The following is a 20264-nucleotide window of genomic DNA, read 5'->3' as shown; positions in this document are numbered from 1 at the left end:
CAGCGGCAACGCGCTTTGAGTTCAGGCTGGTGCACGCCAAGGGTAGAGTACGGCAGGGAGGCAGGGAGGCATCTGATTGGTTCTTTCCGAGCGGACCTCGAGGCAGTGATTGGTAGACGTTTTTACAGGATTACAGTAGCTACAGATGACGGGCTTTTTTTCCGGTCCTTTTTCAGAGCTCATCAGTGATGGATTGCTGTTGGGGTGTAAAGACCATTTCAACCAATATAACAAATAGTGTAGACTGGATAACATCGTCAACCCATAAATATAAACATATAAATAGGCTAAGTACCTAGTAAATAAAGCTTTAAGATATGTAATATGTATTGTAATATGTAGTGGATTAAAAAATACAATACGAAATCATACCTAAGTACAGTACTACGGTAAATGTAGGCCTACTTAGTTACACTACACCACTGAACATCAGAGTTTATGCTGTTAAAATTATGTAAATAATAACTATTGACAACTGAGGGGTGGCAAACATTGTTGAAGTTCCAGCAACTCCTGTAAGTCTGAGAAACATACATTACAAACTATGGCCTAAAGAAATCATCATTCTCAGTGTACTTCAGTGAGTTTATGTTTTTTTGTGAAGGAAGCACCATCTCATGGTGATACCCTGCAATTGAATGAATGGGTGTATTTACAGTGGAATTTAGACACACAGGCTCAATTCCAATCCGACCCCTCCACCCTCCACCCTCCCACTCCGTGATGGATTGAACTCCGTTCTTAGTCACACTCACAGCTCAATGAAGCTCCTTCTTTAAGGTGGAGGGTATAAATACAGCGACCACTTCGGGACGAACTTCCCTCTCTCAGGCAAGGAAATAAATATCAGAATCAGAAATACTTTATTGATCCCTGTGGGGAATTGAGTTACGTTTTATGTTTTGCTTCTAGAATATAAATATACATATATAAGAACAGAGAAATCATAAGAAAATATAAATGAGAAATATATACAGTATAACCACAGTGCAAATAATAATGTTGAAAAATAGGATCTATGCAAATAATATAAATGCATGCATTTACAAAAATGCAAGAATAGTGTAAAGATTAGTTTAAATGTTCTGTGTAAATAAATGCAGTGTTAATGCCGAAGTAAACCAGATTATTGCACGGCTGAATTATTGCACTAATTTCTCTTTTTTAAGTATTACACAGTTGAAGATATTGTAAATTATGGTCTTAAAGCTCCTGATAGGGGTACAACATAATAAATATACTGTATGTTGTGTGCAAGGCCTATTGAAGGAGGCTGGGTCACGCGTCATCAACGCGTCATATCTTTGGGGTACAACACATGCGCAGTAAAATCTGGTCTGCACTCGCTGAAATTGAGCCAATCGCAACGCACGACCACAGCTTCAGTTACACTTTTTAACGTATTGCTGAATTGCACTGTATTTATTCTATTTTGTAGCTACTCTGTATATATTCAATCTTTAAAGCATTTTGTAAACCTGTTATTGAAAAGTGTTGTATTGATAAAGGATTATTGTTATTTAAATTGAGTATGTAACTCATGCTGAAGCTGACAATTATGGGATCATTTTGAATGCTATAACTTATAAAGTGTCCCTTTTTATATAATCATGACAGACTTTCTCGCTGTGGAATCTCAGAGACTCACTGTGAAATTGTGGCCTCAGCTCTGAAGTCCAACCCCTCCCATCTGAGAGAGCTGGACCTGAGTGACAACAAGTTGCAGGATTCAGGAGTAAAGCTGCTGTCTGCTGGACTTGAGAGTCCAAACTGTAGACTGGAGACTCTGAGGTCAGTTCACTGACTGTCGCTTATGAAGTTTTTTATTTATGAAATGTTTTCAGCAGATTATAAATTAATATTTATCTTCATCATTTATTCTTTATTCAGATTGAATAACTGCAGTTTGTCAGAGATCAGCTGTGCTTCTCTGGCCCCAGCTCTGAAGTCTAACCCCTCCCATCTGAGAGACCTGGATCTGGGTGAAAACGAGCTGCAGGATTCAGGAGTGAAGCTGCTGTCTGGTTTTCTGGAGAGTCCACACTGCAGACTGAAGACTCTGAGGTCAGACACCATGTTTTACTTCTCTACTGAGATTAATATGATATGAAAGTTGTGGAGGAGGGAACAACGTGAGTAAGTGCCAACAACAGCTTCAAGTCCAATCAGACACAGGTGCCGACAGGCAGTGCACAGGGTGGATAGAAGCAGAGATTTTTTTTTTGTCATCGTCATCATTAACATTATCAACAATGCCATCAATGTCATCATCATCATGAATATTATAATCAACATCAGCAACATCCTCAATATCATCAAAAACATTGTTATCAACATCATCAATAGCATCAGTGTCATTAGGTATGGAGGTGTTCACAAAAGAGCTGGGTCTTTAGCTTTTTCTTAAATGTGGAAAGGGATTCTGCAGATCAAGTGGAGTTCGGTGACTACAGAGGAGAGAGTCTAGCTAGCGACTTAGGGCCCTGTTGTGATGGGAATACCAGGCGCCTTTCAACCTCGGTTGGGCTGAGGTTGGGTTTTTTTGAGTTGTGGGGTGACCCGAGCTTGCTTGAATACAGTGGGAAACACACCCGTTGACAGCGAGGAGTTGATGATGTGCGTGACGGCAGGGTTAAGTGTAGGGGAAATGGTCTGTAGGAGGTCTGATGGTGTTGGATCCAGCGGACAGGCAGTGAGCCGAGCGTCCAGCAGAAGCTTGGAGACTTCGTCCTCAGTCAGAGGGGAGAATGTGGTGAGAGAGGTGCTTTTAGCTGGTGGCTGCGGACTGAGTTGGTCGGGCTCAGAGAACTGATTACTGATGGCCAAAACCTCATCGGTAAAGTATGAGGCAAACATGTCTAGAGTAAGCAGAGTAGAGGTTAGAGGAGGAGGTGGATGGAGAAGTGAATTAAATCCAGAGAACATTTACTGAGCATCTGTGGCACCGCAGATCTTGTTTCGATAAAAAGCGGTCTTGGTAGTTTTTAAACTGGTGGAGAAAGATGCAAGAAGTTGCAGATAATCACTGAGGTCTGTGGATTATTTGGATTTATGCCATTTTCTCTCAACTTTCTCTCAGTGTTACGAGCAGGTTTAGACACTAGAGGGCATAATTTGTTTTGAGAGGAGGCTAATGAGGAGCAGAGTGTGTCTGTATCCTCATTTACAGCGAGTGTGGTGAAGTCCTTATGAGGAGGCATGGTAGCCAAGACCTCATTAGACAGCTGGGTTGATGAGAGGGACCGGATATTTCGGTAGTAATAGACAGTTTGTGAAGGAGTTTGTGGGATTTCAGGTAAGGAGAGGTGAATTGAATAAAGAAGTGATTTGACAGATGTAGGGGGTAACAGTCAGATTTTCTGTGGAGCAGTTCCAAGTCAGAATCAGATCCAGCTTATTGCCTGCTTTGTGGGTGGGAGGGGTGGGAACCCGTTTAAGGTCAAATTAGGAAAAGAGAGATAGGAAGTCAGTTGCCTGAGTTTTGTCAGTGTGGATGTTCATGTCTCCCATGACAGTTATTGGTGTGCCATCATCAGGAATGTCTGAGAGTAACATGTCAAGTTCCAGAACAAAGTTCTCCAGGTGACTCCCTGGTGGTCGGTATGTGACCACAATGTCTTACTGGGAACAGTAATTATTATTGCATGGTATTCAAAGGAACAGTAGTTTAGTGGGGAGATCTTACTGAATTTCCAGTTCTTGGAAATGAGCGTGTGTGTGAGAGAACACTGTGTCAACAGAGAGCGCAGCTGGTGTTGCAGTGTTTTCTGGACGGATCCAGGTTTCAGTCAGGGCTAGTACCTGAATGTCTGACAATTTTGCAAATGCTTGGATAAATTCTGTTTTATTTACAGCAGATTGGCAGTTCACAAGGCCAAAAGTAACAGAGGAGTGAGGAGAATAGGCTTTCTTGAGTGAGGAGAGGTATTTGTGGTTACATTTTCTATGATAGAAGCATTTTTTCAGATACCCATAAATGACAGGGATATGCTTGTAGCACGTGGTGCGTTAGGCAGGTTACACGAGGAAATGGAGGAAAATGGCGCTTACCAGCCGGCGTCCTTGCTCGGTGGACTCGCGCAGGTTGACTCGCAGGTCTTTACCCAATTTGGTCTTCACACAATGAGGGCTGACGCTACAGCGCAGCATGTGTGTTTAAATACCAGGGAGATACCACAGCTGAACCCGCCCCTGTCAGATTTCACAGCAACAAGCAACAGTGGGTGTGACCCGCGTCAGCTGTCCTCAACTATTGATGCTCAGAGAGAGAAAATACAAGTGCTCAGCCCTAACAAAGCCTTCCGACAACCAATACCAATCGCTACTCGAAGCAAGTTTCACTAACCTAAGCTGACTGCAAAACTCCTAATTCTATATCAGAGCTTGTTCTGAGGTTGGTTTAGCTTAATGCTAAAGTACATTTTCTTCTTCAGTGGTTTAGTCAATTGACTGTGGCAGAGCAATGTTGAGTTACACATTTAAAACCTTCATATATCACAACACTTCACTTTCATCATGTTTTCAAAGAAATGATTATAAAAAATACATAAATATAAAGAATAAATAAATAATTTCTATTTCAGCTATCAGACAATAACAAATATATTCAGTATGTGTTTTAATATACATTTTATGAAGCTATATGATGCTTATACTGACTGAATAGTTTAAACTGAAGATGCTTTGATTTTAAGACTGTACTAGTCTAAAATATATATTAGAGATGTCTTATCTTTTATATCTTTTGTTGACATTTCCCCAAAATCCATATTGATATATTTCACATCTTTGGAAACTTTGAGATTTTGAGTTGAATCTTGAATCAGTTTCTGTGGTTTTTATTTGTGTTTGGCTGCTCAACATGAGTTTGTATAGATGGATCCACTAGTGGAGCTGTCAGAGTTTAAGAGGTGAAGTCACTACGTCTTTATTGAAGTAGCAGCACGTTGTCATTAATATTAATGAGAGCTCTGTTTCACTGTTTCTATTTGACAGTTTTTAACCTGCATCCTGTTGGCTTCAGGTGTTTGGAGTTTACATTTTCTAAACTTCTATGTTCTAAACCTTCTTCAGCTCTGAACACATTATTAAACATTGAATGATTTCAAGCAGGAACGTTGTCTTCTAAACTTACATAATTTATTCTTTATTCAGATTGAGTTGCTGCAGTTTGTCAGAGATCAGCTGTGCTTCTCTGGCCTCAGCTCTGAAGTCCAACCCCTCCCATCTGAGAGAGCTGGATCTGGGTCACAACAAGCTGCAGGATTCAGGAGTGAAGCTCCTCTGTGGTTTTCTGGAGAGTCCACACTGTAGACTGGAGACTCTGAGGTCAGACACCATTTTTTACTTCTGTACTGAGATTAATATGATGTGAAAGTTGTGGTGACACTAAACGGCAGACATCAGGCTGATATTATACTGATCCACACTGAGTATCTTAATGCTAAAGGACATTTTCTTCTTCAGTGGTTTAGTCCATTGATTGTGGCAGAGCAATGTTGAGCTACACATTTAAAACCTTCATATATCAAAACACTTGACTTTCATCATGTTTCTTTTTTTCAAAGAAATTATAATAAAAAATACATAAATATAAAGAATAAAAAAATAATCTCTATTTCAGCTATCAGACAATAACAAATATATTCAGTATTTGTTTTTTCTATAAATGTTATGAAGCTATATGATGCTTATACTGACTGAATAATTTAAATTGAAGATGTTTTGATTTTATGACTCCACTATTCCTAAAATATATATTGTTGATGTCTTATCTTTTATATCTTTTGTTCGCATTTCCCCCAAATCCATCCTGACATATTTGACATCTTTGGAAACTTTGAGATCTTGAGTTGAATCTTGAATCAGTTTTTGTGGTTTTTATTTGTGTTTGGCTGCTCAACATGAGTTTGTATAGATGGATCCACTGGTGGAGCTGTCACAGTTTAAGAGGTGAAATCACTACGTCTTTATTGAAGAAGCAGCACGTTGTCATTAATATTAATGAGAGCTCTGTTTCACTTTTTGTATTTTACAGTTTTTAACCTGCATCCTGTTGGCTTCAGGTGTTTGGAGTTTACATTTTCTAAACTTCTACGTTATAAACATTCTTCAGCTCTGAACACATTATTAAACATTGAATGATTTGAAGCAGGAACGTTGTCTTCTAAACTTACATCTTTTATTCTTTATTCAGATTGAGTGTCTGCAGTTTGTCAGAGATCAGCTGTGCTTCTCTGGCCTCAGCTCTGAAGTCCAACCCCTCCCATCTGAGAGAGCTGAAGCTGTGTGACAAAACGATGAATGATGCAGGAGTGAAGCTATTGTGTGGTTTTCTGGAGAGTCCACACTGTAGACTGAAGACTCTGGGGTCAGTTCACTGACTCTCTGTTACTGTTATAGATCTTATATATTTAATTGACAATTGAACATAATTTATGTACAAACATAACTTCCATCCATGAAGTTGTTAATGTCTCTTTGTGTGTCTGTTTCTTGAACTAAATTCAGTCTGCAGTCACACAGTAACCTTCTTCAGCTCTGAACACATTATTACACATTGAATGATTTCAAGCAGGAACGTTGTCTTCTAAACTTACATCTTTTATTATTTATTCAGATTATATGGCTGCAGTTTGTCAGAGATCAGCTGTGCTTCTCTGGCCTCAGCTCTGAAGTCCAACCCCTCTCATCTGAGAGACCTGGATCTGGGTAACAACAAGCTGCAGGATTCAGGAGTGAAGCTGCTGTCTGGTTTTCTGGAGAGTCCACACTGTAGACTGGAGACTCTGAGGTCAGACACCATTTTTTACTTGTGTAATGAGATTAATATGATGTGAAAGTTGTGGTGACACTAAACTGTAGACATAAGGCTGATATTATACTGATCCACACTGAGTATCTTAATGCTAAAGTACATTTTCTTCTTCAGTGGTTTAGTCCATTGACTTTGGCAGAGCAATGTTGATGTAGCGGTGCACAGAATGATGTCCCACAGGCTCAGTCTGGCGCTACACATTTATTACCTCTGCCAAGGCCGAAGGCCTAGGAAGGAGGTTATGTTTTCATCAGCGTTGGTTTGTTAGTTTGTTAGTTTGTTTGTTTGTTTGTTTGTTTGTTTGTTTGTCTGTTTACAGGATTAATCCAAAAGTCCAGGATGGATTTGAATGACATTTTTTGGAGGGGTGGGGTGTGGCACAATGCACCACCCATTACTTTTTGGTGGCCATCCGGATCATGATCCGGCTTGAGGAAATTTTTTTGCAACTTCGCTCAGTCTGTGCATTAACACCACAGGCTTGAAGACATGCGCAGTGTAACCGATGACGCGTTCATGACGCGTCACCCTGCCTCTTTCCTTCTGCCAGTAGAGACAGGGACAGAGAGAGAGCGGAGGGTGGAAGGAGGGGGGGGGACACCTGTAGATTTGACATTTTTTCACATTAAACTCGGGGAAATTTCAGTTGAGTTTGACCAAAGAGTGGTGATTGTTGGAAAGAGTAACGATGACGGTTTAGGTGAGTTTTATTTTGTTTCTGTCCAGTTTGAATGAAGTGTTTTACGATGCTCCGCTACGTACAGCTGATCTCAACATAAACAAAAATACACGTGGATGATGGCGCAAGCTGCACGGAGAGGGGGTGGGAACAATCATGCTCGGGCAGCTTGGAGGAGGTCTGCGCTCTCCGAGTGCCATTCTAGTTTGAGATGTTCTGCAAAATGTAAAAATAATGCTTTAGGTTGACAATCGCTACACAGCGTATTCTGCTTCCATCTTGTACACAGAAATTCTCATTATCTCACTTATTCACAGGAGACTTCCCTGTGACGCTCCCTTCACATACACGGCTTCTGTAGCGACACTGACACCTACTGGCGATCCACTGGCACAACTCCCTGACAATGACACTGGCACTAAATAACACTGTATCCTAAATTCTAACCACACTGAACACTTTCTTCTCATAAACACAACTGAAACATGACAAACTCTCTTCACCTGAATTACACCCAAGAAATGGTTCTGTTTTATAACCTACACATGACTTATCGTGCCACATTGAGCTAGACATTTAAAACCTTAATATATCACAACTCTTGACTTTCATCTTGTTAAAATAAATTATAAACAATACATAAATATACAGAATAAATAAATAATCTATATTTCAACTATCAGACAATAACAAATATATTCAGTATTTGTTTTTTCTATAAATTTTATGAAACTATATGATGCTTATACTGACTGAATAGTTTAAACTGAAGATGCTTTGATTTTATGACTCCACTATTCCTAAAATATATATTATAGATGTCTTATCTTTTATATATTTATTCACATTTCCCCAAATCCATCCTGAAATAAATTATTTGACATCTTTGGAAACTTTGAGATCTTGAGTTGAATTTTGAATCAATTTCTGTGGTTTTTATTTGTGTTTGGCTGCTCAACATGAGTTTGTATAGATGGATCCACTGGTGGAGCTGTCAGAGTTTAATAGGTGAAGTCACTACGTCTTTATTGAAGTAGCAGCACGTTGTCATTAATATTAATGAGAGCTCTGTTTCACTTTTTGAATTTTACAGTTTTTAACCTGCATCCTGTTGGCTTCAGGTGTTTGGAGTTTACATTTTCTAAACTTCTACGTTCTAAACATTCTTCAGCTCTGAACACATTATTAAACATTGAATGATTTCAAGCAGGAACGTTGTCTTCTAAATTTACATAATTTATTCTTTATTCAGATTGAGGAGCTGCAGTTTGTCAGAGATCAGCTGTGCTTCTCTGGCCTCAGGTCTGAAGTCCAACCCCTCTCATCTGAGAGACCTGGATCTGGGTCACAACAAGCTGCAGGATTCAGGAGTGAAGCTGCTGTCTGGTTTTCTGGAGAGTACACACTGTAGACTGAAGACTCTGAGGTCAGACACCATTTTTTACTTCAGTACTGAGATTAATATGATGTGAAAGTTGTGGTGACACTAAACTGTAGACATAAGGCTGATATTATACTGATCCACACTGAGTATCTTAATGCTTTGAGATCTTGAGTTGAATCTTGAATCAATTTCTGTGGTTTTTATTTGTGTTTAGCTGCACAACATGAGTTTGTATAGATCAGGGGTCTCCAACACATCGCTCGCTCGCGACCAGTCGCTTGCTTAAAAGACAACAATCTCTGTTTACCAAACCGACGAAGAAGGCCAACTCAGCAACAGAGGCTGTATTCGAAACCTCATTCTATACTAGTAGTACGTACTGATTTGGCCAAATTGTAGTATGTAGTATGCGAACAAAAGCAAAATCTACAGTATGCCAAAAATACCTGGATGTCGTACTGATTTGGAAAAAATCTCTAGTACGCATTGGACCAGTCTACCTCTCCTACTGTATCCCACAATGCAAAGCACTGGACCACTACAGGCTACAGTTACCACAACAGTAGCTTGTTTTTTACATTTTTCGTAGCTATTTCATCACTAAATTCACTTCTGAAAGTTTTTGAGGCGAGAAATCAACCGTGTAGATTTTTAATATCGGCAGTTTTACGAAGTTAGATGGTGAATTGAACATTTGTTCCACCGTTGTCGGAGTTTAGAAGCACCACAAAATGCCGTGACAGCTAGCTATAGCGCCTGCCGGAGTCGCTGTCAGCCAGCCCGGTAGTCACTCTCAGAGACCGCTATGAGCTGCTGGAGCTCTCTAGAGACCGGTCTGTAGACGAGAGGCTTGTAGTTCCTTGTTGACGGATAGTTTGTTTAAATATCACAACACAGATGTCCATTATAAATTAACAGGAATCTGTGTTTATCTGCCTTTATGGAGTTAAAAAGCTCCACAATTGCCCGCAGGCGTAGCTCGCTGGAGAGCTGGCCACAGAGCAGCAGAGTGGAGAGGGAAGAGGAGAGAGAAGAGTAGAGGGAAGAGGAGAGAGAAGAGTAGAGGGAAGAGGAGAGGGAAGAGGAGAGAGAAGAGGAGAGGGAAGAGGAGAGGGAAGAGGAGAGAGAAGAGAGAAGAGGAGAGGGAAGAGGAGAGGGATGAGTAGAGGGAAGAGGAGAGAGAATAGGAGAGGGAAGAGGAGAGGGAAGAGGAGAGGGAAGAGGAGAGGGAAGAGGAGAGAGAAGAGGAGAGGGAAGAGGAGAGGGAAGAGGAGAGACAAAAGGAGAGAGAAGAGGAGAGAAGAGGAGAGGGAAGAGGAGAGGGAAGAGGAAAGAGAAGAGGAGAGGGAAGAGGAGAGGAGAGAGAAGAGGAGAGAGAAGAGGAGATGGAAGAGGAGAGATAAGAGGAAAGAGAAAAGGAGAGGGAAGAGGAGAAAGAAGAGGAGAGAGAAGAGGAGAGAGAAGAGGAGAGAGAAGAGGAGAGGGAAGAGGAGAGATAAGAGGAAAGAGAAGAGGAGAGGGAAGAGGAGAGAGAAGAAGAGAGAGAAAAGGAGAGAGAAGAGGAGAGAGAAGAGGAGAGAGAAGAGGAGAGAGAAGAGGAGAGGGAAGAGGAGAGAGAAGAGGAAAGATAAGAGGAGAGGGAAGAGGAGAGGGAAGAGGAGAGGGAAGAGGAGAGAGAAGAGGAGAGGGAAGAGGAGAGGAAGAGGAGAGGGAAGAGGAGAGAGAATAGGAGAGGGAAGAGGAGAGGGAAGAGGAGAGAGAAGAGGAGAGGGAAGAGGAGAGAGGAGAGAGAAGAGGAGAGGGAAGAGTAGAGGGAAGAGGAGAGAGAATAGGAGAGGGAAGAGGAGAGAGGAGAGAGAAGAGGAGAGGGAAGAGGAGAGGGAAGAGTAGAGGGAAGAGGAGAGAGAATAGGAGAGGGAAGAGGAGAGGGAAGAGGAGAGGGAAGAGGAGAGAGAAGAGGAGAGGGAAGAGGAGAGGGAAGAGGAGAGACAAGAGGAGATAGAAGAGGAGAGAAGAGGAGAGGGAAGAGGAGAGGGAAGAGGAAAGAGAAGAGGAGAGGGAAGAGGAGAGGAGAGAGAAGAGGAGAGAGAAGAGGAGAGGGAAGAGGAGAGATAAGAGGAAAGAGAAGAGGAGAGGGAAGAGGAGAGAGAAGAGGAGAGAGAAAAGGAGAGAGAAGAGGAGAGGGAAGAGGAGAGAGAAGAGGAGAGAGAAGAGGAGAGGGAAGAGGAGAGGAGAGAGAAGAGGAGAGAGAAGAGGAGAGGGAAGAGGAGAGACAAGAGGAAAGAGAAGAGGAGAGAGAAAAGGAGAGAGAAGAGGAGAGGGAAGAGGAGAGAGAAGAGGAGAGAGAAGAGGAGAGGGAAGAGGAGAGAGAAGAGGAAAGAGAAGAGGAGAGGGAAGAGGAGAGAGAAGAGGAGAGGTAAAGAGCCTCCTCTGACGGGTCAGAGAGATACCTGTTGAGACAACACGACCCTTTTTAACATTCCTCTAATATCTGGAGGGAGATCAGTCCTCTGTTTAGTTGCTGTAACTGAAAAAGCAGTTTGAGTAACGTACATTTTGTAGATCAATATTTCATATTTCCCGTCTCCCCTCGTTGATGATCCTGTTTGTCTTACTTCATTATGAGCTGTTAGAATAATTAGTTTAAACCTGCAGTACCTTATAAAGTAAACTAACAGAACATCAACATAAAAATCAAAGTTGTATTTTTTGATAATATTGTAATAGTGGTACAAGTTTGTTTTTTGTCCAGTGCTTTAAGAGCTGGTTTAAAGGCTAAAGCCTCGTCTAGCATACTGCTAAATACATCGCTTTAACCGTCACATACTGCATACTACTGAGGAACGCAGTATGCAGTATGTACTGTATACTACATACTGCGTTCCTCAGTAGTATGCAGTATGTACTGTATACTGCATACTGCGTTCCTCAGTAGTATGCAGTAGGCGGTTTCAAATACAGCCAGAGGCTTTGTTTAAAGTGGCACACATCTTAACGAAGCACAAAAAAAAACCTTCACCGATGGCAGCATTGTAAAAGAGGCGATGACTGCGGTGGCTGAAACGCTAATGAAGGACCATAAAAGTAAGACAGAAAAGATGTCTGCTATCGCCGATGTACAACTTGGTGCTAATACCCTGGCAAAGAGAGTGTCTGCGCTGTCTGCGGACGCTGTGGAGCAGCTAGAACGGGACATGGACAGGTGCAAATGGTTTTCCATCCAGTGCGATGAGTCGGTTGACTCCAGCGATACGGCCCAGTTGGCCGTCTTGCATGTCATGAAATCTAAGTTGAGAACAAGACTGACAGATGAACATTTAAATGAGTCCATAAGAGTGAGCCTAAGTGGATCCACTCTAGCATACACCTCTGTTGTTGACTCCATGCAGTGCCAGTCATCTCACTAACTGTTAAAAAGACTGAATGCATGTAATACATGCATGTGAACTACAGATGATGAAGGGAATGTGAAGGGAAGTGATGTGATACAGTGATATGTGGACAGACAGAAAATAAGGACAAGTAAAATAACAACATTGTTTTGTTTTCTATGACATTAATCTGATGTGAATTTAATAGTGTGAGCTTGACAAATTGAATATGTAAAGAAATGCATAGAGAAAATAAACATGCACATGCTGCTGAATTTAAGATGTTGATGATGTCAAAATGTGAGTGTTGGATATCAACATTTTCTAAATGTTCACACAAAAGAAGCTTATTCAGCTGGTTTGGGTGGAGCTGAGCGATGTGAATAAATGTTACTATTAATATAAAATATGAGTAGCTCTCGGCCACTTTCATTTTGTCAAAGTAGCTCTCAGAGAAAAAAAAGGTTGGAGACCCCTGGTATAGATGGATCCACTGGTGGAGCTGTCAGAGTTTAAGAGGTGAAGTCACTATGTCTTTATTGAAGGAGTAGTACGTTGTCATTAATATTAATGAGAGCTCTGTTTCACTTTTAGAATTTGACAGTTTTTAACCTGCATGCTGTTGGCTTCAGGTGTTTGGAGTTTACATTTTCAAAAACTTCTACGTTCTAAACCTTCAGCTCTGAACACATTATTAAACATTGAATGAATTCAAGCAGGAACGTTGTCTTCTAAACTTACATCATTTATTCTTTATTCAGCTTGATGAACTGCAGGTTGTCAGAGATCAGCTGTGCTTCTCTGGCCTCAGCTCTGAAGTCCAACCCCTCCCATCTGAGAAAGCTGGAGCTGTTTGGAAACCAGCTGAAGGATTCAGATGTGAAGCTGCTGTCTGATCTTGTGAAGAGTCCACACTGTAGACTGAAGACTCTGAGGTCAGTAGAGAGTCGGAGTCGGTCCATGGTGGTTTCAGCAGTATTGTTGTGATGTGTTTCCTCAGTTAAAGGGACTATTTGTAACTTTCAGAATTGCTTGTTAACAGCGACACCTGTGGCCGTTAAGTCAACGAAAGTCAGCGTCGCGCTCACGCTCGCGCGCTCTAAATATACATGAAGGAGCATCGCTCAAAACAGTGAGGAGACACACGTCAGCTAAAACCACAATATCACTCTATATTTCACCTGCTTGGCAGTAATGTTAGCTGACCAGACGAAGGTCTCTCCTTGAATCACTGCTGGCTTTTCCTGCTCAGCCTCCGGTCTCCCTCTCCCTCTCCGGAGGGAGACACCGGAGGCTGAGCAGGAAAAGTGGGTCGGTGACGGGGCTCCGCAGCGAGACACGTTATCGCCTCCCCGACCGGGTGCCGGTGTCTCCCGACTGCACCTGCAGGGAGACACCGGCACCCGGTCGGAGGCGATAACATGTCTCGTTGCGGAGCTCCGTCACTTCACAAGACACGGGAAACCTCAGTTGGTCTGGAGGAGCTGCAGCAGTTATTTCTGCACAGACGTCCACTGTACATTCACTAGATATTCTCAGAGCTAAACTAACTCTTCTGCAGTGTGGAGTGAGCACGCGTTCACGTCTAGAGGTGGAGCGAGACAGCGAGGACGCGCGCGCTGTCTGAGTGAAGGCAAGCAGGCAGAGGAGGAGAGGCTCCGGCCACACACGAGCGCGCATGCGAGCGCGCATGTGTCCCGACCCGGTACATTTATACGCTTAAAAAGTTACAAACAGTCCCTTTAAGCTTTGAGAGGAGAACAGTTACACACAGAGAGAAAGAACAGTCAGCCAATCAGATCAGCCAGAAGCTTGTTGTGATCATGTGTTAGAGTTGATGTGAAGAAGATGTTGTTGTTGTGTTCATGTCTCCAGGAAATAAAGCTGGATTACAGCTGACAGCATCACAACATGTATAGAGACAGTGGTCCTCATCCATCAAACTGTCGTACCATCAAATCTGATCAGAAAGTCTTTGTTCTCTCATTGATCAGTTCATCTCTGTCACAGCTCTGAGATCAGTCTGACTGAAGCCTCAAATCACTGGCTCTTATTTCATAGAACCATGGTTACATTTAGTAACCATGATGTGGTCTGCCCAAAGAGCTATTAAAGGAGGGTAACGGGATGAGGGTGTGGAGGTTTAGTGTGTTTTGTAACTCGTTCCAGTCACTAGGAGCAGCAAACTGGAATGAGTGATGACAAGAGTAGGTGCAGACTTTAGGAACGACCATACTGATGAATTAGCTAGAACATAAATTGCGGTTACTGTTAGAGATATTGAGTAGTGAGCAGAGATATGGAGGTTGGTTTTGCCAATGATAGTTTTATAAATGAACTGTGTGCTGCATCAGTGACTGACAGCTGATGAAGGGAGTCTCTGTAAACACTGATTCATGACTTCTGTTCTCTTCTTCTCTCATCAGATTAAAGCTGTGATCTCTGTCAGAGTGAGTGATCAGACAAGTGGATGTGTTGAGAGGATCAGCCGTGTCCTGATGATCCACAGAGGTTCACCACCTGGATCTGGATCTTATTTTGTCTTTTGTTTTTTTTATTCATTCATATATTCTGAACCCAACATGCCTCTGCAGACTAGTTAAGTTTATGACAACATAACTATAGATTAACACATTTAAAAAGATCTTTTTGCTTTGCTTCGAGTTGCAGCTCCACCCTGTGGAACGATGGAGTTTTGCTGTTTATTTCTAAATAACAATGGAAGTTAATAAAGTTACCCTATTAAAACCAACATTTTTCAATGCAACACCGAAACGTAAACAAATTCATGATGAAACAAATACCTTAAATTTCCGTAAAATCATCTCTCAACATCAGTGGACAGATGTCCTTATATTGGATGATCCTCAGAGGGCTTTCACCTCCTTTTCTAATATCAAACTCACAATGTTACAGGGAGTCTTTTCCCATTACATTTGTCTCCTCCAAATCTCACTGTAGATCAGATAATCCCTGGATAACTCCTGCTATAATGACTTAAGTAAAAACTAAACATAGACTTTACAAAAAAATATCTATGGAATCCTACTCCTTTGCTCAATTTAAAATGTTATGAAAAGATCTAAGAAACACTACTTCAATACCAAATTGCATCTAGCACGGATGCCTCCTGGGCGCCTCCCTTGGGAGGTGTTCCAGGCACGACCAGCTGGGAGGAGACCACGGGGAAGACCCAGGACTAGGTGGAGAGATTATATCTCTACTCTGGCCTGGGAATGCCTCGGGATCCCCCAGTCAGAGCTGGTTAATGTGGCCCGGGAAAGTGAAGTTTGGGGTCCCCTGCTGGAGCTGTTGCCCCCGCGACCCGATCCCGGATAAGCGGTTGAAGATGGATGATGGATGGAGGTCCAGAAGGTCCTATACGATCTAAAAGATTCATCTCCTGGTTTTGACAATATCCCCGGTAGTCTATTTACATCAGTTCAGGATCTTATACTAAAGCCTTTAACTCACATTTTCAATCTTTCTTTAGAAAAAGGTGTTGTCCCTGATGAATTAAAAATAGCTGAAATAATTCCGGCCTATAAAGATGATGACCCAGCTATTTTCAATCATTACAGATCAATTTCAATTCTACCTGTACTGGCAAAAGTGTTAGAAAAAAATTGTTTATCAAAGATTGTTGGATCATCTGGATAGACATAATATTTTGTATATCCGTCAATATGGGTTCAGGAAAAACCACTCCACTTCTATGGCTGTCTCTTATCTTGTTAATGAAATCTATAAAGCTCGAGATAGAAAGGAAAGCACTATTGGAATCTTTTTAGATTTATCTAAAGCATTCGATACTGTAAGTCATCCCATTCTTCTTCTTAAACTTTCTCATCTTGGAGTAAAACAAATCTGGGTTGTTCTGGTTTTCGAGTTATCTGAAGGACAGACAACAGTTTGTCTCTTACAATGACTTTAATTCCTCCCTTTGTCATGTTACTTGTGGTGTACCTCAAGGATCGGTCCTTGGGCCATTATTATTTTTAATTTATATTAATGATTTATGTAATGTCTCTTGCAAAGTGTCTAAGGTATTATTTGCTGATGACACAACAATTTTTTACTCGCATTATACCCCCAACAAAATAGCCAAAGTATTAAATGAAGAACTCATCAAGATAAGTGATTGGTTTAACTGTAACAAATTATCTCTCAATATAAAGAAAACATGTTGTGTTCTCTTTTTTACTCTGTCAATAATAGTATCGTTAATTTTTATATTTAAAAACTGATTATCATTTCCTGGCAAAGTGCAGTCTACACGATTTCTGGGTGTACATCTCGATGAATCTCTATCTTGGAAAAAACAACTCAGCACAGTTACTACTAAAATTGCAAAAAGTGTTGGTATCTTGGGAAAAGTCCAAAATATGATGAACGTTGAGGTTGCCACTCTCTTATACTATTCTTTGGTTTATCCATATACTGTATATATATTACTGTAACTCAGTCTGGGCGAGTACTCACCCAACTAAACTCATCCCTATTTTTCATCTTCAGAAACGAGCATTAAGAATTATTAACTGTGTTCATCAAACTCATTCATCTCTCAGTGTTAATCAAGTTAACCAACTTCAGATCGCTTTATTTGTGTCCAGCTCTTTGAACAGGACCCTTCCCTCATATTTCCATGAATTGTTTTCCTTTAATCAACAATTCCACAATTATTTGACTCTAATTAACTCCGAACTCAGACCTCCTCTGTGTCGAACATCTCAGTTACAGTTTGGTTTTATTCACTGAGGTTCAGTGATATGGAATGTCTGCCATCTCATGTTTGAAGTTGTCACCAGAACAATTTAAGAAAGCTGTTTTTATCTCCCCAATGTTTTCCTTATGGATTATTTCTGTTAATTGCTTACTGATAATAAGTTCTTGACTGACGATATTATAATGTGAATCTTAATTCCATTTAACTTTGTCTTTGGAATGCATGTGATGCTAATATCTTTTTTCTTCTTCTATAACTCTTTACCATCCTTTTTAACAATTATTCCCTTTTTAAATTTGATTAAGGTATGCACTGGAGAGTGCCCTGATCAAGCCCCACAGAGGGTTTTTTGCACCTCTCCCTCACAGTTGTTGTTGTTATTGTAATCTCTACTTGTAACTTTTTTATATGTGTAAACAAATAAAATCTAAATCTTAAACCAATACCAGCAATTTCTCATATTATCAAAGATAAATATTTGCTTGTAACAAATGAAAGAATCAGATCAAATCTGAATTCAGTCGAGGCTTCACTTCAGTTTCTCAACTGACTACAAACACATGATGTCTGGATTTTGGTGTAAAGTCAGCACCTTCATATTGTATATAATGTTTGATGTAAAATAAACAAACAGAACTGATTAACATGCATACTCTAGATTTTATATTCACTAATCATGTACGTGCAGGAAAATTCCAGTTTCATGTGTGACTCTGCTAGTTTTCACGTGACATGACTGAACACAGACACATAAAGTCGCCCGTGGAGCTTTCTCCCCTCAGAAATCTGTGTTGAAGCGGTTGTTATTACCACCTTTCATGTTCTGTTGTTCCTGCTGGAGCTAGTTTCTGCCAGCAGATGTCACAGTTCCCTCTGTTTTACCACAAAGGAGGTTTATCTGAATGGATGCAGTGAACACTGAACTTGTGCTGCCTTTGAAGTTAATTTTGTAATTTAATTAAGTTACAAGTTAAATAAGTTAAAAACTTGTGATTCATTTGTGTTAGTTCATATTGTGTGCTGCCATCTACTGGTCGGAGGCATGCCTGCAGTCAGACACGCTGGTCAATGAAGCACATGCTTCAGTTGAGCACAGACAGGCAAGACAGACAGTGTTGGATACATGCTGCTGCTGAAAGTGTTTCTACAGGATTCTGCCCAACAGTTGTCCGTAAGTAATATGTGTAAATAATTAGCAAACCGTTCTTGTTTAGGAATATTATGTTAGTATGTTTTTTATTGTTTTGGTAAAACATGTGCTGTGCTACCTAGCAGTTAGGCTACAGTGGGTAGCTAGTTCTGCTCAGTATTGACTGTGTGCTGAAGATGCTGTGGTTTTTTGAGCTGTGTTCTTTCATACATTACAGTGCTGCTTTATATTTGGTAGAAATTGTGTATTGTTATCATAATTATGAGTGTAATTCCTACTTTCTAGCCTGTATGGATGTGTTAATGTTTGTGTACTAAGTTATCTGACTTATGTCCTTATTTTTGTAATGTTTCAGTTTTACAACCAAAAGTTAATCCAGAAGAGGAAACCAACCAGTAAAATACATAAAAGTCAATCCTTGTGTGTTTATTGGAGGACTTTGAATGTTAACTGACTGTCTAGCTCTGCTAGAGAGAACGCATTGCAAGGGCAATACAGAACTGATGGTGTGAATGCTTTCTTTCTGACTGACTTGGTTTTGTAAAGGTTAAGTGTCATCATAATGTAGTTAAACTTGATTTAATATGATGGATTTGAAATTAAACTCAGCAAACAAGTTGCACAAACGCCCACTTGGACTCAAGTATGAACTGATTAGAGTTTGGTGGTCAAAGGTCAAAGGTCACTGTGACCTCACAAAACACAGTTTCGGCCATAACTCAAGAATTCATATGCTAATTATGACAATTTCACACAGATGTTTATTTTGATAAAATGATGAAGTGGACAGACGTGGATGTTAACTGCAACTTGACTAGTTGGGGGAGGCAGACAACCGTGAGGCGGTAATTCATGTTTTTTCTTTTCCAAGAGAAAACAAGTTTATTTATTTCATCGATGTTTAAAGCAGCAGTAGGCAGTATATTTTTGGCATCATTGGGCAAAAATTCCATAATAACCTTTCAGCATATTGTAATTCAAGTGTTCTGAGAGAAAACTAGACTTCTGCTCCTCCTCATGGCTCTGTTTTCAGGATTTAGAACATCTAGTCCGTTACAGGAGACTTTGACCAATCACAGGTCATTTCAGAGAGAGAGCGTTCCTATTGGCTGTGCTCCGGTCATGTGACCGGTACTTGGCGTTCCTTCAAACCATCTCATCTTGATCTCAACTTGATCTCAACATGGCTGCTGGGTCACAAACGTTCTAATTTTACAGCTAAACAGTTCACTACAAGATTCTTGTAATGATTGTGTATAAACATTTGAGGAGAGAAATAGGCATTACAGTAACAGAATATTGATTATTGACAGAATACTGATATTTGCAACAATCTCGCCTATACTTCAGCCTTAAAGCAGCAGTGGGTAGAATTGGAGCAAATATGATTAAAAAAAGTTATTTTTATAAAACGGTCAGTATATCCTGACAGTAGTGCATGAGACAGGTAATCTGAAAAAAATCACGTTCCTCTGTGTCCTCCGGTGCTCCTAACGGCATCTGCAAGATTTCAAGATTTGAATCAATATTCTGTTACTGTAATGTCTATTTCTCTCCTCAGATGTTCTCAGAATCATCTTGTAGTGTACTGTTTAGCTGTAAAATGAGAAAGTTTGTGACCCGGCAGCCATGTTGAGATCTGTTGAGAAAATACCAAGCACCGCCCACCAGCCGAAGCACAGCCAATAGGAACGCTCTCTCTCTCTGAAACGGCCTGTGATTGGTCAAAGTCTCCTGTCACAGGCTAGATTTTGAGGAGGTGCAGAAGTCTAGTTTTCTCTCAGAACACTTGAATTACAATATGCTGAAAGGTTATTATGGAATTTTTGCCCAATGTTGCCAAAAATATACTGCCTACTGAAGCTTTAAGTAATTTCATACCTGCATGTCCATAACAATACAAACATCCAGAGTGATGGGGTTGTAGCTGGACACTGTCTGTGTCCTGTATCCCCAGGACGTAAGGGTGGTCCTGGGTTACGAGCTTGGGTCTGCCCCCGCCGCAGATACACAGCTTCTCATAACCAAAAATTCAACCATCTGCAGTTTCCACAGACTGAAAATAGAAAGAAGGGAAATGGTTATTAATTTTCACATCAGGCTTTGACTTTTGTGTCTCTCTTCTCACTTAAATAAC

At 40.8% G+C, this 20264-nt stretch overlaps 2 protein-coding genes and 1 long non-coding RNA gene across 7 annotated transcripts in view; all 3 read left to right on the top strand.

The window, feature by feature from the left end:
• The window catches only part of LOC119479540 (NACHT, LRR and PYD domains-containing protein 12-like), a 30830-nt gene extending 15474 nt beyond the window's left edge, over positions 1-15356 (top strand). The window contains exons 6-12 of the mRNA XM_037755280.1: positions 1618-1791; positions 1891-2064; positions 5155-5328; positions 6620-6793; positions 8749-8922; positions 13013-13186; positions 14678-15356. Of these exons, the coding sequence (XP_037611208.1) occupies positions 1618-1791; positions 1891-2064; positions 5155-5328; positions 6620-6793; positions 8749-8922; positions 13013-13186; positions 14678-14690 (1057 nt within the window). The 3' untranslated portion in view covers positions 14691-15356. The remainder of the gene's footprint in view (positions 1-1617; positions 1792-1890; positions 2065-5154; positions 5329-6619; positions 6794-8748; positions 8923-13012; positions 13187-14677) is intronic.
• The window catches only part of ube2d1b (ubiquitin-conjugating enzyme E2D 1b), a 197588-nt gene that overhangs the window by 93069 nt on the left and 84255 nt on the right, over positions 1-20264 (top strand). The gene's annotated exons all lie outside the window — the stretch shown is intronic.
• LOC119479547 lies at positions 6822-8126 on the top strand. The gene is made up of 2 exons (XR_005204697.1): positions 6822-6968; positions 8065-8126. It is a non-coding gene; the product is annotated as an uncharacterized LOC119479547 (long non-coding RNA).

The sequence above is a fragment of the Sebastes umbrosus genome, chromosome 20 (assembly GCF_015220745.1).
Source record: "Sebastes umbrosus isolate fSebUmb1 chromosome 20, fSebUmb1.pri, whole genome shotgun sequence".
Taxonomy (NCBI): Eukaryota; Metazoa; Chordata; class Actinopteri; order Perciformes; family Sebastidae; genus Sebastes; species Sebastes umbrosus.
This window is presented reverse-complemented; position numbering and strand designations above follow the sequence as displayed.